Source organism: Podarcis melisellensis (genome assembly GCF_964234715.1).
Source record: "Podarcis melisellensis genome assembly, chromosome: 2".
Classification (NCBI taxonomy): domain Eukaryota; kingdom Metazoa; phylum Chordata; class Lepidosauria; order Squamata; family Lacertidae; genus Podarcis; species Podarcis melisellensis.
The window spans coordinates 50,535,514-50,551,246 of record NC_138529.1 but is presented as its reverse complement, the minus strand read 5'-3'; the positions used below and the strand labels follow the sequence as shown (position 1 = coordinate 50,551,246).

Genomic DNA, 15,733 nt, shown 5'->3' with positions numbered 1-15,733 from the left:
GCAGAAAGTGAGGAAGCCAAGGCCACCAATCAGAGAGCGAGGAGCCGAGAGCCAATCAGCGGCCGCAGAAACTGTTTTCCCTTCTCACGTGACCGCTTCAAGTGAGAAGGGCGGGGGAGGATAGAAGGAAGGGAACGTTCTGTTCTCAGCTCGGAGTGGCGGCGGCGAGCCCGAGAGGCACGGCGGTGTCAGCTGCTAGTTTCGAGCCGCACGGCGAGCTCGCAGGAGAAAGGAGGAAGAGGGATTCGGCCGAGCATTTGCTATGGCAGGGATAGGTTACCTGTGGTCCTCCAGATATTTATGGACTACAGTTCCCATCATCACTGGCTGACTGGGACTGGTGGAAACCATCGTCTGCAGGCCACAATATACAGCGACAATTTATAGAAAATAGGTTCAAGGGATTTTTTTGTTCTAAAAGGTACACAACTGAAGATACTGCAGAGCAAAAATGAGCATTCCTCCCCAGTGCTTAACTTTGCAAGTGCTTCTAGTGTCATGATGCTGCTCCTCACAGGAAGGCATTAAGAGCTGTGCTTCTGTGGAAATCGCCACCAGGCTTTGGGTTTGGTGCTTCTTTCTCATTGCTTGCTCTTTTGCAAACACAACTTTGTAAGGTGAGTTGTAACATTGTGCCAGTGGATGCAACACGACTTTCCCTTCCTCCACTGCCTCCTGGCCCCTGCGGTTCCCTATACCCTCCAAAACAGATTTATGGGGGCTGTAGGGAAGGGAGGTCGGCGGTTCAAATCCCCGCGATGGGGTGAGCTCCCATTGCTCGGTCCCTGCTCCTGCCAACCAAGCAGTTCGAAAGCACGTCAAAGTGCAAGTAGATAAGTAGGTACTGCTCCGGCAGGAAGGTAAACAGCGTTTCCGTGCGCTGCTCTGGTTCACCAGAAAGCAGCTTAGTCATGCTGGCCACATGACCCAGAAGGTTACGCCGGCACCCTCAGCCAGTAAAGCGAGATGAGTGCCGCAACCCCAGAGTGTGACTGGACCTAACCATCAGGGGCCCCTTTACCTTTAGGGAAAGAAAAATGCCCCTTTGTGCACATGGTAGTCTGTTGCACAAGCAGGATGCCACAACTGGATGTCACTCAAAGCGGCAAAGGTTTATTAGCTCCCTTTCCCTGGCTATGTGTCCACTGCAAGGATTTGAGCTTGTTACCAAACCATACCTCACCGCTTAGTAATCCCACATTCAGTCATCCGTATAACTTTCCTACAGTGCTATTTTTGAAGAGGACCTTACAGCAGTCTAATAACTTGTTTACATATGGATTACTTGCTGACTTGTGCACAAACAAGCCTTCCTAATTCCAAACACCCCCAGCTAGGACTTTCCCATCATTGTCAGCTCTAGCAACGTTCTGCAATGAGTCTCTTTAAACATTCAGCTGCCAGCCATGAGCATGCATGTGTTCAGAATTCCGTTCACAAGCACATTCAAAAGCACAGCCACTCCCACAATACGACATTTGCATGATCACTTTAGAAGTTTGCCATGCACAAAAACGTCACAAAAGGTGCTTTGTAACCATATATGCTTCTAAGCAAACCAGCTGATGAAGCAAATTATATGCGGGTTACCCAGTCACTTCATTATTTCATAAACATTTGTAAATTCTATCCTGAACTTAATATGGCTTAAGGAACAATTGCACTATTTGTACTGCAGTTCCATTCAAACACTATGAAAGTATCCAAGTTCCCATAGTGGGTATTTCTCACAGCATACACACTTCATGAAGGGTGGGGCAAAACTTCAGTGAAGCAACTGAACTGTTCCACACAGGCATGCAACCAATCATTAAGTCCCTAACTTTTCAGATGTTATAAAAGTGCTGAATATGCTTATGCAAGAACAATGTGTTCTAAAGAAAGCCAGAAGACCACATTAAGAAGAAAAGAATTTTATTTCAGATTTGAGGAACACAATCATATTTCTTAAAGTTATCAGACACAGCATTCAGACTGTGCTTGTAAACTGGATCAGTAGACAGTCTAGTATAAAAATTGGTAAGGCAAATAAATGCTCAGAGGCAATTATCAATTCCATCTAGCCACTGTCAGTGCAGAGAAGAGGGATGGAATATTATTTATAATACTTGAAATTCAAGCACAACATTGTACTGAGAAGAAATATAGGTATCTATTAGGCACTTGCATAGGTGAAAAAACAAGATTAGGCAAACATTTCTTGTAATAGAACAAACAGTAAGGCATTGAGCAGACGTGGTCGGATTCAAAGTACATTAGAAGGCATCTGGATCAACAGGGCTTTACATAAAGAAAATCTCTTCATATCCTGCAAAGCAAAAAAGCAGTTTAGTTTCTTTCAGTGGCATTTTAAATTCAGCTATTAATTAAATTATTGCAGGGAGGTGTTAATATACTAAGCATCACCGTTGCTGCAAAGAAAATTTTACACTAATAGTTGAAGATCCATTTGGATCTTGAAAGGCTTACTTTCCAGACTCTACTCACTAAAACGTGAACAAATTGTGCTAAATGCAGTAATAAGTCAATACAAACTGTCAGCTAGAGTCCACTGGTATTAGCAGTATCAAAAAAAATTAAGAGCAGAAACCAAGTACCTAGTGCCAGAATATCATCTTTGAGCAACAAGGCTAAATTTTGCCACCTCCAAGTTAATTCCAATTCCTTAGTTACTGATATACCACCAATTTAATTTTCAAGTCAAGTTGTTACTTGGCAGGATGCACTGCACTATAACAAGCAGATACAGCCAGGTTCACTGCTGTGTTGCACGAGGCCTTTCTTTGTAAAATACAAGACTACTGCCAGCTTGTATGAGTTGCTAAAAAAAGAGAAACCAGGCTCCCTATGCTCACTGTGGCCTGTCACTATCCCAATTCATTACAATCCTGATCTGAAAACACTAGAGCTTTGTTTCAAGGAAGCTTAACTGCAGACAATTAAAGCATAACATCAGCCACCAGTTGTCCTCTGCTATTCAGCTTTTTTCAAACAGAGGAAATTATAGTTATTAAGGTGAATCAGAGCTGCAAGATAAAACAGCAGGTAGAACCCTTTTGAACTATTGAGTTTCACCATTACAGAATCCACATTCCTGAAGTTGCTTCCTGCTGTAATTGTTCGCATGGCAAACTTCTTGGTGCATTGAGAGACGAAGACTTACTAAAACAACCCACAGCCCTGTCAGGCCTTAGCCAACATTGCAACAGCAATGTTCAACCACTGAACTAAAGCAGAGAGAATAGTATCCCCCCCATATATAACACATTCCTCATACAGGAGGTTTGGGGGAACAGCTATTTTGTTCAATATTAAATAAGTAGACAGAATAAACACTGGATAATTGATTAATGCCCCTTAGAGCAAAAGCTCTTTTTGACTCTAGGAAAAGTAAGGCAATAGGCAGGAAGAAAAGGGAGCCAGTGCCGTTTGTTTGCTTGCATAGGAACAATTGCTTCTCACTCCCATGCAAGCAGACAATTCTTTTATTTTCGATCAAATACTGAAGGGCACCACGTAGGCTACTCCACCTTAAAGACCATCATATTTGTTGAGGCACAAGCTCTTATGGACCACTGTCCACTTCATCAGATTCAGAAGTCCACCATACTTTATGCCATAATGAAATGCTATAAGCCTTTCCCTTCTTTTGCTGCGAGAGACTAACACAGCTCTCTTTCTAGAAACCCATTAACAGAAACTGGAATTTGCATTTCTGTAGCTCTGCAACATACATGGAATATGGCATGGAGAAAAAACTTGCAGCATGAGCCAAAACCATGGGAGTCCAAGTTTTCATTAAAGAGAAAATGGCAATAGAGAAAGAATGGAAATTGTGCTGGGAGTTGAAGTACCAATTCCACTGGTTATATAAACATTTGTACTAAATAATCCAGTACACTGCAATCATTGAGATAGGGGTCAAAGAGGCACTAGCATTTATAACAATCACACATGAAATTATGACAAGATCAACAAGTTCTATTGCTGCAATCTCTGCAACAAAGCAAGTTGGTTTCTTCTTGAGAGATAACTATCCTCAACTCAATAAAATGCCGTGGCTTTTTCTGCATGTTGAGCGATAAAATAAAATAATAATAATAATTTATTATTTGTACCCTGCCCATCTGGATGGGTTTAAAAGAAAATACTCACTGTAACCCTTACAGGGTTGTTGTGAAGATAAAATGGGAGGTGAACCATGTCTACCAACTTGAACTCCTTGCAGGAAAAGTGGGATGTAAACGTAATAAATAATTTAAAAAGTGACAATATTTACCCAGTCCACAAACTGCAGTAGAAGAGCACATCGGTTAAGGCCAGTGGTACCTTAGATATGTAATTACTTCACTTTTTAACTGTGGTCCAAAGAGAGGGTTCAGCTGAGCCAGGATTGCAATCAGCCAGCTGCAAGACAAGAGCAGACTATTAACAGAATGACCAAAATTTATCAGGATACCCAAGGAAGAGATAGAATGGTAACAGTTACTTAAAACTAGTGCCCAAACAAAACGTTACCAAAATTAAACTTTGAAAATAGCCATAAAAAGTTTGAGCAACTGCCCATAAATCAAAGTGTACTGCCCTACTTCATTTCAAGTAATTCTCATGTTTTAACTAGGCAGCTTCTCTTCCATTTTCACTGTTTAAAAAAGTGCTCTAACTCATGCCATCACCCAGGAAGTTCAATATGTAACAGCATCATTTCTATCAGCCTCCCCCAACCTAGGGCTCCTCCATATGTTTTACAACTCCCCTCAGCCCCAGCCAGCATGGCCAATGGTCAGGAACGATGAGAACTGTAATAAAGAAAACAAATGGAGGAAGGCTGATCTACATATGAATTATGATTTCAAGTCTGGTAGTGCTCACACTTATGCAACCAGAACCACACTACCCATGTATAAGTGGGAGGTATCAGCAAATTAGAGGTTCCCCTGAAGATTATTTCTATACCACCCCTTCATAAAATATCGTGGTAATGTACAGTGACCACCTCTTTGTCTAAATAGGCAATTTCCAGGATCACTCTGAGAAGTTATTTTTTTTAATTTCCCCAGTGATGGAACAGAAAGCTACTCATAGAAATCAAAGGAGACATCCAAGTTTTCTATGTAGCTGGGGCTGTGCACCAGTGTTGATTACACCTTGAGGAAGAAAAAACAGTCCAATGAGGAGAGCTTTGTCGGCAAAGAATGCTGACTGACTGTTGGGGGAGACAAGACAGAAAGCCAGGGGGAGGGACAGGATGGGAGTGGAAAGACTTGAACCTTAAACAAGCTCTCTACATTTTGATGCCGGGACCTACTGGTTCCCTCTAGTTCTCATGTTCAGAGGTGAGTGCTGTTGTTTATGTAGCCAAAGGCACCTTCCACACATAAAAAGGGCATATGAGCAGGCCTGGAGAAACCAGAAGGTTTGCAACCTGGTAAAACAACCTAATAAGAACAGAGCATGCTGAACACAGAATGCTGAATGACAAGAGACAATTGGAAAACTGGATGTGAGGAGTAATGGAATTAAGTATGGAGAAGGGCACGACTGACTGAACATGAACACTCCAGAGGGTAACATTTTGTTGCAGGTCTGACTGGTTTCTTCCAATATTAAAGGGCAACCTAAAAATACAGTCACTCGGCAGCCCTATTTGTCAGACCCATCATTTCTCTTGCTCTAATTGTAGTTTCACAGGGTTGGTGTGTCTTGTTTAGACATTGACATTGCTAGTGGACATACATTAGGTGCAGGAGACAAGCGTCAGGGGATTTTTGCATCAATGTTATACTTAAAAAAGCTTAAATCTTCTACCCATGTATCTTTTATGACAACCTAACACAGAATGTCTTTTAAGAGTTTGTGAAGCTACTAGCAATGGCTATAGAACAAAACACATACTTCTCAGAGCAGTGACCATATTAGCGAAGCAGGAGGACTCAATGCCCCAGGAGCACACAATACATTTTGTAGCACGGAAAACACTTAGAAAACTGCAACACATTTATTTCTGGGTTACATATTTGGTATGTTAACAACGGCAAATAAGAAAGGGCTTAAGAATCTCTAATTTGTACAACGTTACTGTGTAGCTAAATGTTCAGTGTACAAAACATTTTGTGAACACACAGGCACATCTAACTGCTAATTCTAGAATGCTATAGAAGGAGGAGGAAGAGCAAAGCGGCTTTGTAATGCGAGCTGCTACAGATGCAGAGTGCTTAGGCAGTCATGGAAAATTCCACACAAACCTGGATGCTTCGACCACAGAATGAAACACAGGTCAGCTGGGAGAGAGAAGGAAAAGCCATAGCAGACAGAGACAAGCAATAGAGGATTAATCCTATTCAGAGTTCATTGGTCAAATTTCAGTACTGCTCTTAATTTTACAGATTAAACAGCCACAGCAAAATGAATGCACACTTTCAACACTGATTACTAACAGGACTCCTGGCAAAATCTAGCATTTTCATCATGAATTGCTACAGATATAGGATGACATCCTCTTTGATCCCAGTAGTTTCCCTTGAAATCATGTAATCATAGAATTGTAGAGTTGGAAGGGATCCTGAGGACTATCTAGTCTAACCCTCTGCAATGCAGGAATAATGCAGCTGTTCTATACAGGGTTTAAACCTGCAACCTTGGCATTATGAGCACCACACTCTAACCAACTGAGCTATCCGACCATTATTCTACAGATATTATTACTCATGTTTGGAGTCCCAACTGACATATTTGTGACCAGAAGGAAGCTTAACCCATATCAAATAGTCACGTAGCAGTGTGTATATCATACACTGTCTCTTTCTCTTTATATAACCAGCATACATCTTTGCTTGTTTGCTTACTGTTTGCTCTGCTTAGAGCGTGCTATAGGTCAGCACTTTTCATACTGTGTCCCAGAGAACACATGGGGTTCTTCAGAAGCAATCAACAAAGGGCAGAAGATTTTCTGAAAGGCAGCTTCTCTGCTGTTACCAATCTTCCTCCACAATGTACAGCCACAAACAGTTATGAAGGCATTCTATGGCACGTGCTCAGTTCTCAAGGGGTAACAGCAAAGACCAAAAAGCACGGCCAGTCAGTTTCCTGCTCCAATGGAGTGTGGAACGTATTCTCAGTTACACACGAGGTTCTGTGACAGGCATGTCAATGTGAAAAGGGTTCTCTGAACGTAGACATTTTGGAAACAGAAAGAACACATACGCTCCTATAGGTTTATCAGGATGCCATAGGTTGAAATAAACTCCCCTTGTGGTGCCTGTTATTTGGCCTTTTCAAATGATAATCAGATTTATTTTTGATAAGTTATTACAAAGGGTTGTATCCAATGCTAGTCTTACTCAGAGTGGACCAACTGAAGTTAATAAGCATGACTAACTTAGGTTCATTAATTTGAATGAGTCCACTCTGAGTACGACTTAGTTCGACACAACCCAAATTGCCCCAAATTTTGAAAATCAGAAAATAAGGTACTATAACAGTAGAAAACAAACACATAACAGGGCAATCTGTACAGCTACTATATGTAATCTTTCATGTTACCAAGAGGCAAGCTATCCTTTTTCCAGATTAATCATGGAGCTCCCACAAACCTTAGCCACAGCTTCTTTCCTGGTGGAGGTTAAGACACCCCCAAGCATGCAAGTTAGTTGTGCCTAAACCAAAAATGGATGTTTTGTGCAGCAAGCATAGGGCAGTTTCGGGCCACAGTAGTACTGATTCCTGCAGATTTCAGGTAAGCCCATTACAATATTTTCCACTGGTATCCTCACCATTATCTAGTACAGTAGTAGTTAACATATGGCTCTCCAGATGTTGCTGGACTCCAGCTCTCATCAGCCCCAACAGGCTGTTAGGGACAATGGGAGTTGTAGTCCAACCACATCCAAAGGGGATACAGATTTCGCATCCCATTTCTAGTACAGTGGTACCTCAGGTTAAGTACTTAATTCGTTCTGGAGGTCCGTTCTTAACATGAAACTGTTCTTAACCTGAAGCACCACTTTAGCTAATGGGGCCTCCCGCTGCTGCCATGCTGCCGGAGCACAATCTCTGTTCTCATCCTGAAGCAAAGTTCTGAACCCGAGGTACTATTTCTGGGTTAGCGGAGTCTGTAAGTACTACTGTATACATGATGAAAGCAAACAAGTTATAAGTGCACTCTGAATACAGAATTCACCTACCCAGAGCTGTGCTACTAGGTACAAGGTGAATGCCGTTTCATTTTCAAAAGCAACTTTGCCATAAAATTACTCAAGACAGAAATTACAAGGCAGCCTTAATGATCAGCACCCAGATTCAGACTTTGTTTTATATTTGATGGGTGGAGGTCCCAAGAACTGACGAACGAGAGAACCACAAAGTTGTGCTCTTTGCCAAGACTGCCATAAAACATTTTGCCCATCAATACATATGAAGGATATGTAATGAAAAAAACTATTACAACAGTAGCAACGAAGACATATGCAAAATGCATATGCTACATTAGTAACATCTCAGTGTTGCCAAAAGCACTGCCATTCACAATTACCATTGATTTTGGATGCCACGCTTCCCACCTGTTCCAAAATAGTAGAAATATTTAAATCATGGGGGAAGTGGAGATTTTATTATGAAATAGTAGCCACACATAATTATTTGGGGGAGAAAATCAGTTAACATAATTGCATTCTAAATCTCCCTTGAAAATAAGGATTAGCATTTGGTGTTAACCTACAGAATAGATGTGCAGAAACTGAGCTGAAATACATAGCTAAAGAGGTGAAGGAGAAGATGTACTGCTCTTGCTTGGGAAGCAGAGGAAGAACCGCTGAACTTCCACTGTTAGGCAGGGCCAGCTTATCTGGCTCTACAGCTTAGGAATTCTGCACCATTCTGATGTCACCTTCACCAATTCTGATTGTTCACAAGGACAAGGGAGGCCCAAGTCAAAAGGAAGCCTAGATATCAACAGAAGCTTTATATATGCAGCTTCCCTTCCTTCTACTCTATTGAGAAGACACCTTCCTGCATCATTGCATACTGTAATTTTTAGATTTACAGAAGATAATTAAAGCGGTTGACCAGGGCCCATTTATGTCCTTGCCCTACACTCCGTATTGAATCAAAACATATAATGACTGATACAGGGTTTGTTTGAGCAGTGCAGTACTATTTTAAAAACAAGAAGAAGTTATGTTTGGAATGTCAGATGACAAGATCCATTTGTTGTACTGCCATTCACATATGTAGCCCATAGTGGCTACTGAAGGTGGTTATAACAGGATTTAATCTAGTTTAGGTTCCAAGGAGGAGGAAGACAGAGCTAGTCATTGTTTCCTTGAAATTGTAAAAAAACTCGGTGGACTCGGTGGTCAACTGAATAAGCTACATTTTAGTATGTTATGTCTCGATGTTGATTTTGACATGAGAAGCTGTATCTAATTTTGAGAACTAGTTAAATAACTTTACAATTGTTAATATACAGCCTATGACGTTTATGTGTTTTTTTCAATTATATTTGCGCAGTATAGGCATTCTAGTGGTTTTGATTTTTATTCCTTGAAAGTGTATACAACATGGTCCTCTCAGCAAGCAGCAGTGCTTACTCATAAATGGGGCTCTGTGAAAATGCAAACTAAGCCCAAAGCCACTCCCATGGAAGTCCAGTTGTAATCATGTCCCACACTGCAAGATGCTATTTTCTCACTTGTTGTTGTGAATGCGGACACTGTTTATCAAAGCCTATGATAAATTTGTACCAAGCCATGGAAGTGCAAGTGGACTGCAATGGGCAGCCTTTGTATGTTTTCACAACTGTGGAAAATTACCCTGAAGCTATATATGAGCACCAAGCTGTTCCCACCACATACATAGTTGTATTGATTTAGCTGGTATCAGATTCATAAAGAAAACACATGGATGGGTGGGGGAGAAAAAGATTAAAAAAAGGAGTTCGCTCAAAAGGATCTCTGTGTTCCTCCCTTGACTCCTTATCTCCATCCCATCTCATTTTTTCCTCAAACATCTTACTTTTCACCTTAATCCTATAAACATTTTTTTAAAAAGAAAAGAAAAAACTAGTTCCACAGAGCTACAGGTACTATAATTCTAGCTTTGTAGACCTGGATTCTTTTTTGTTGTTGTAGTAAAGATGACCCTATTTACACAAAGGGAGTATTGCAAAAAGCCCTGTGCACCATGACACTTAGGCCCCGCCTGCAGTTCTAAAGCACTGTACAGTGGTACCTTGGTTTACGACCTTAATCCGCTCAATCGTAAACTGAAACCAGTCGTAAACCGAATCGCACTTTCCCCAATGAGACCTCCTGCCGCCAGTGCCCTTCCACCGTTCGGATTCCGGTCATAGACGGAGGTAAAGTTTACAAACCAGGACACTCTTGGTTTGCGGAGTTCGTAAACCGAAAAATTCATAAACTGGACTGGTCGTAAACCGAGGTACCACTGTATTGGAAACTAGTTTGTTAAGGGCGCAGGGAGCTGTTAGGAGACCTCTAGTCACCTCAGAGCTACATTCCTCAGAGTGGTACAACACTACCTTCTCGGCAGTGGCACCTGCCCTGTGGAATGCCCTCCCATCAGATGTCAAGGAAATAAACAACTATCTGACTTTTGGAAGACATATGAAGGCAGCCCTGTTTAGGGAAGTTTTTAATGTTTCATGTTTTATCATGTTTTTAATATTCTGTTGGAAGCCAACCAGAGTGGCTGGGGAAACCCAGCAAGATGGGTGGGGCACGCACACACGCACAAATAAACAAACAAATAAATAAATAAATAAATAAAATTCCCTCTTTCCAGGGATCTAGGAACTGTATAGCCTCTGTACAGCCCTGCAAGGTCAGCACTCAGCCCTTGATCCCAACAACACAGGAGGCTCTCATGTGGGTTAAGATGTTGGAAGTCTCATGATACTATCTGAGTCAGGTGTTCTGAAATGTTATTTTATTTTCGAAAGCAAATTTTACAAAGACATGAATGGGTTAGTATCACTTACACAGTTGTACCCCATAGCTAGTTCTGACTGCTATATTTGCTGTGTAGTGAATCCTAGCTCCACTTTTTAGGGCTGGTGGGGGGGCCTTAGGGAGGCTTATGTGCTGTCACTTGGGACCCCACGTGGCAGAAGTGCTGCAGCTGCCAGCTTACACTCACCTGGTACTGCCAGGCAAGTTTCCTTGAGAGCACAAGGTTAAGGGGCAGCCACCAGCTCCTCTCCATGAGCAATACTATTCACTCCCATGGCAATAGCACTGGCTCTGTAATAGGCCAGGAGGCAAGCTCTACTACAGTTCTACAAGCTCTACTGTAGTCTACTATAGTGTCATGGCTGCTGCCAAAGCCACCCAGCAAACCAGATCACAACAAGTTAACAAGCAGAAGGAGAGGTTCTCCTATGTAGAATCACTGCTGCCTGAGGCCCAGGTGGTAGGAGGAGCTGAGGAGGAGGAGGGCAAAGCAACAGCTTTGCTGTGGTGGCTTAGGCCCCAGCAAACGCCTCACTATATTGGGTGCCGACACCAGGTCAATGTGTTTATCCACCTTTTTCCTGGTTTAGTAGCAACCCCTTCTTCCTTCTTTCCCGGACAACATACTACCACGACAACTGCTTTCTAGAACTCTTTATGGCTGGATGTCCATGCAGAAAGTATTCTCAAAGTCATGTATTTGGCAGGATGTTTAATGATAGCAAGGAATTTTGGGATAAAACAGCTTTTTGATCTACCTGCTTAGCAAAAAAGAAAAAACGTCCATGCCTGTAAATGACTAACCTTAAGTTGTCAGAACGTTTTACTGCCTACATGCTTTTATATTTGTGCTTTGAATAAAAGCAAAGGAAAAACAAAGACATCCTGGTGTGATGCATTTTTAAGTTAGCCAGGTCACAGCTTCACATCCATGAGTCTTTGGGTTTGTTGAACCATAAACAAGCAGGATGTACTTGCACAAAACTTGCTTGCCCTAGCACTAAACCAAACACAAACAGGCCTATACCCCAGGGTAGTCTAGCTAAAGCAAGGCAGTTCTCGATGGAAGCATGCTGACTGTAAACTCTGCAAGATGATCAATCTAGACTTTGTGTAAGCAAAAGCAGAGGCAAATTCTTCAGATTAAACTAGCACTACACAATGGTATTCTAGCTGACTACCTTCCTGTTAGTACAGAAGATCAGTTTACTCCCATGTGGATAAGCTGCATTGTTGAACTAGGAGCCTGGTAGCTGGTAAAACTAGGCTGAAAATTTTGTTATACTTTACTATTTTAGCAATACTCTGAAAAGTCATTTTAAAGCAGAAATACAGGAAACAGAAATGGTTTTAACACATTTCCTAGAAAAGGAGGAAGCACATCTATTAAGTATTAAACAGCACAGAAATCAGAAGGGTGATAGGCTTCAATTTCTGCATCCCAAAAGACTCATGTACAGTCAACTCTATTATAGAAAACTTAATGTTCCCATTATTTATGACACCCTGATTAAGAACTAACAATTGATTTACATCAGAGAACTATATAAAGTTCTTTATCCTACATAGTATGTTCATATTTTTGCAAATCAGCCAATCACATCAGACACCCAGCCAGGTTACTAAAATAAAAAAGGCATTGTAGTTTTGTGTTATCAAAGATTTGGCTACATCTGGACTGAAAGGAGAAAAATGGATACTTACAAGAGGTAGCAGCAGACAGCACATGTCACCAACATTGTGTTAATAACACTGTAGAAAGAAAGGGAAGAAAGAAATGGTTGACAAAATGGAAGCAATATTTACAGACTTTCTTTGGACAAAAGAAAAGAAACACAGCTGAATAGTTTCTCAATTTTTTTACACATGCAGACAGAGGATGATTCAATGTAAATCTATTGCAATAATAATACAGTACCTGAACGAGTGATTTCTAGGTTCACAACTCAAGTCTCTTGGTCATTACAGTACTCGCATTAAATTAAAGCTACCCCACAGCTGTAGTTTCAGATAACACATATAATTGTTTAGAATCAATTCTCAAGGTTCTGCTTACTCCATGATCCCAGTTGTGAAATTCAGTATCATATAAGATTAATGAGCACCATAAGAAACTCGGGTTTAATTTTTCCCTCTCTCCTATTTCAAGCAACATATTTTGAACCTATATAACTGAATGATTGTTTTAAATGCATTGTGTATCCTGCCCTGAGATCAATGCATATAAGGCAGGCCATCAATATTTTAATAAATATGATCCTAAAGCACCATCTGTCATAATCTTTGCACCCAGATCTGTTGTCCTGTCCTCAACCCACCAGTGCTAGATTCTGACCCACCAAGGATTTAGAGCACCCTGTTTGCAAAGTAAGAGGCTGTTAGTACCAATGCTAAAAACAATATAGACCACTAAGTGAAGTAGGTCTTCAAATCAGGACAGGAGATGAAACCTTTGCATGAATAAATATAAATTCAAAATAGATATCACAAGTTGGATGCTGGGATACTACTGCCTAGGCCTCTTGCCTAGGTAGCGATGTGAATTAAAAGGGAACACTTTTTACTCTGGTGTATCTAACCAACACCTTAAAAGCATAAAATGCAGCACTGAGCTGAGCTGCACTTAGTTCTGCTCACATTTCATTATATGGTTGAATCACTAATTCAAGACAAAGAGAATGCAGTGAAAAAATCATTTCAAGCATGTTAAGTATGTGGGGAGGAAATCCCCCTGCCTCAATAAATGTAAAGCTGGGAACATTGAGTGGAAAAGTGCTTTCAGAAATGCAGGCCACACAATTAATTTTTCTTGTTTAGAAGGGAAAACGTTGACAACCTCTAGCTATGGAAGCTAATTTCAATCTTAGCATCAATCATGGCTTATGCCAGAAACACAAACACAGTTCAGGCCCACTTCTTAAACCCGACTCATAATGCAACTTACTATCAAGACACCAACTGCTAATTGTGTGTTATTGTGCTGCTCTCTCTTATGTCTAACTGCCTTCCTGCCCCATATGTTACCATTCACTGCTTTGCGCTGAAAAACTATCTATACATTTCAAAGAAATAAACTAGTACTGTTGCTGGTAATCCTAGCTGGACATTTAGCACCAGTAATGGAAATGTAGAAAAAGAAAATCCTCAATGGCACTGGAAGAGGAAGTTATCAGAGAGGAAAATGTGGTTCAATAGGAAAATCTTATTTCAAATCACAAAGAAAACCTCCAGGATGAACAACCAGAATGCAGTTAGGAATTCAGCAGTTTGGTTAATGCATTAATTACAAACGGAACTATCTTATCCACCTCATAGTCCTCGAATTAGGGGAAAGAGTTACACATAGCAGACGGAAAAAATAATTGTCACAAGACTGCGACATGGTTGTGAAAATGACTGTGACATCTGACCCCTCTTTTGCAAAGCAGCTATTCCCAGAATATCTCAAACAATATTCCGTTTCAAGAGATAACGCAAAACAGTGCATTTGACTCGGGGGCTGCTCCATTTGAAACAGGTTAACTTAGCAAGGGATGGATACTAAAACAAAAGGGGGTCGACGCTGGGAAATCTCAAGGGAATTCCAGCCGTTTCGCAAGTGTAGCTACTTCTGAATTGACACCTGCCACTCACAAAGTGCCAGTGCCGCACAGAAGCTCCTAGAAAGGCTGGCAGGGTCGAGGCTGCTACGGGAAGCGGGGTGGAGGTGGGAGAGAAAAGAAAATAAAAAGGAAGAGGAAGAGGAGGCACAAGGGAGTAAGAAAGGAAGGCCGCAACTGGGGTTGCGCGACGGCAGTTGTTCACTGCGCCGCATCCAACGAGAACGTTGAACAACAGGCCGTGGAAAAATGCGAACTGCGGAAAAACCGCTTTAGTTCCCCTCCCAGGCCAGGAAAACGGCTATTAGGCAGACGGAGGCGGAGGTGTAGCCAGACCACTGCAAGCTCCCACGGCCGGCCGGTTGGGGCAGCCAGGCCTCCTGGAAAAGGGCCGCCCGCCACCGGTCTCCCTTGCCGAGAACGTCCCGGCCCCCGCGAAGCCTCCGGGCACTTACCCCCGGTTAGGCCCCTTGGGCACAAACCACGGCACGACGCCGCCGACCACCGCCCAGAACACGCTCATGACGGTGATGGGCACCGCGAGGCCGCCGTACGCCATGGCCGGTTCTTGCTCGCTCCCTCCCTCCGCCGACTACGGAGCTCCGGCCTCCGCCGCCGCCTCCACTATGGCCGATTTCTACGCCACCTCGCAAGTCACGCCCTCTCCCGGGAGTACCAGCCAATCAGGGGCTCCCGCAGCGTGAGGGGACGGCGCACGCGAGGAGGCTCTCCCTCCTTTTCCCCGCCCACTTTGAGCAGCGAGCGAATCCGGATGCGAGCGGCGGTTGCGCATGCGCTCTCTCGGCGGTCCGCTGTGCCCGTGGAAGCTCCCCTCACCCTACGCGCTCTCTACGAACCACGTTCCCTTCGGAACTGCGCCCGCCCGTGTCCTTATTCTGCGTCGCCTCCCACACGCGGGCGGGGGCATGCACAGCCTCAGCTTTCCCTCCCTCCCGCCCCAGTGCTGTGCCTTGTTATCACCCATGCCTAGCGCCACCTCGTTCGTTGCAAGGTCGCTCAAGACCTACTGCTTTTAAAGGAATCTCAGAATTGTCGAGTCGAAAGGGATCCCAAGAGTAATCTACTCAAACCCCCAGCAGTGCAGGAATCACAAGCAAAGAATCCCTGACAGATGGCCATCCAACCTATTTAAAAAGAGGAATCCAC

General features: G+C 42.6%; 1 protein-coding gene across 1 annotated transcript; it reads right to left on the bottom strand.

Annotated features, from left to right (window-relative positions):
* Nucleotides 1-1,897: 1,897 nt before the first annotated feature.
* Nucleotides 1,898-15,218, bottom strand: ATP6V0E1 (ATPase H+ transporting V0 subunit e1). Its single transcript, XM_081900143.1, has 4 exons — nucleotides 15,022-15,218; nucleotides 12,672-12,719; nucleotides 4,280-4,407; nucleotides 1,898-2,308 (listed from the first exon to the last, which is right to left on the bottom strand). Exons 1-3 carry the CDS (start codon nucleotides 15,123-15,125, stop codon nucleotides 4,314-4,316), a joined length of 246 nt encoding a protein of 81 aa, XP_081756269.1. The 5' UTR covers nucleotides 15,126-15,218; the 3' UTR covers nucleotides 1,898-2,308; nucleotides 4,280-4,313.
* Nucleotides 15,219-15,733: the final 515 nt, after the last annotated feature.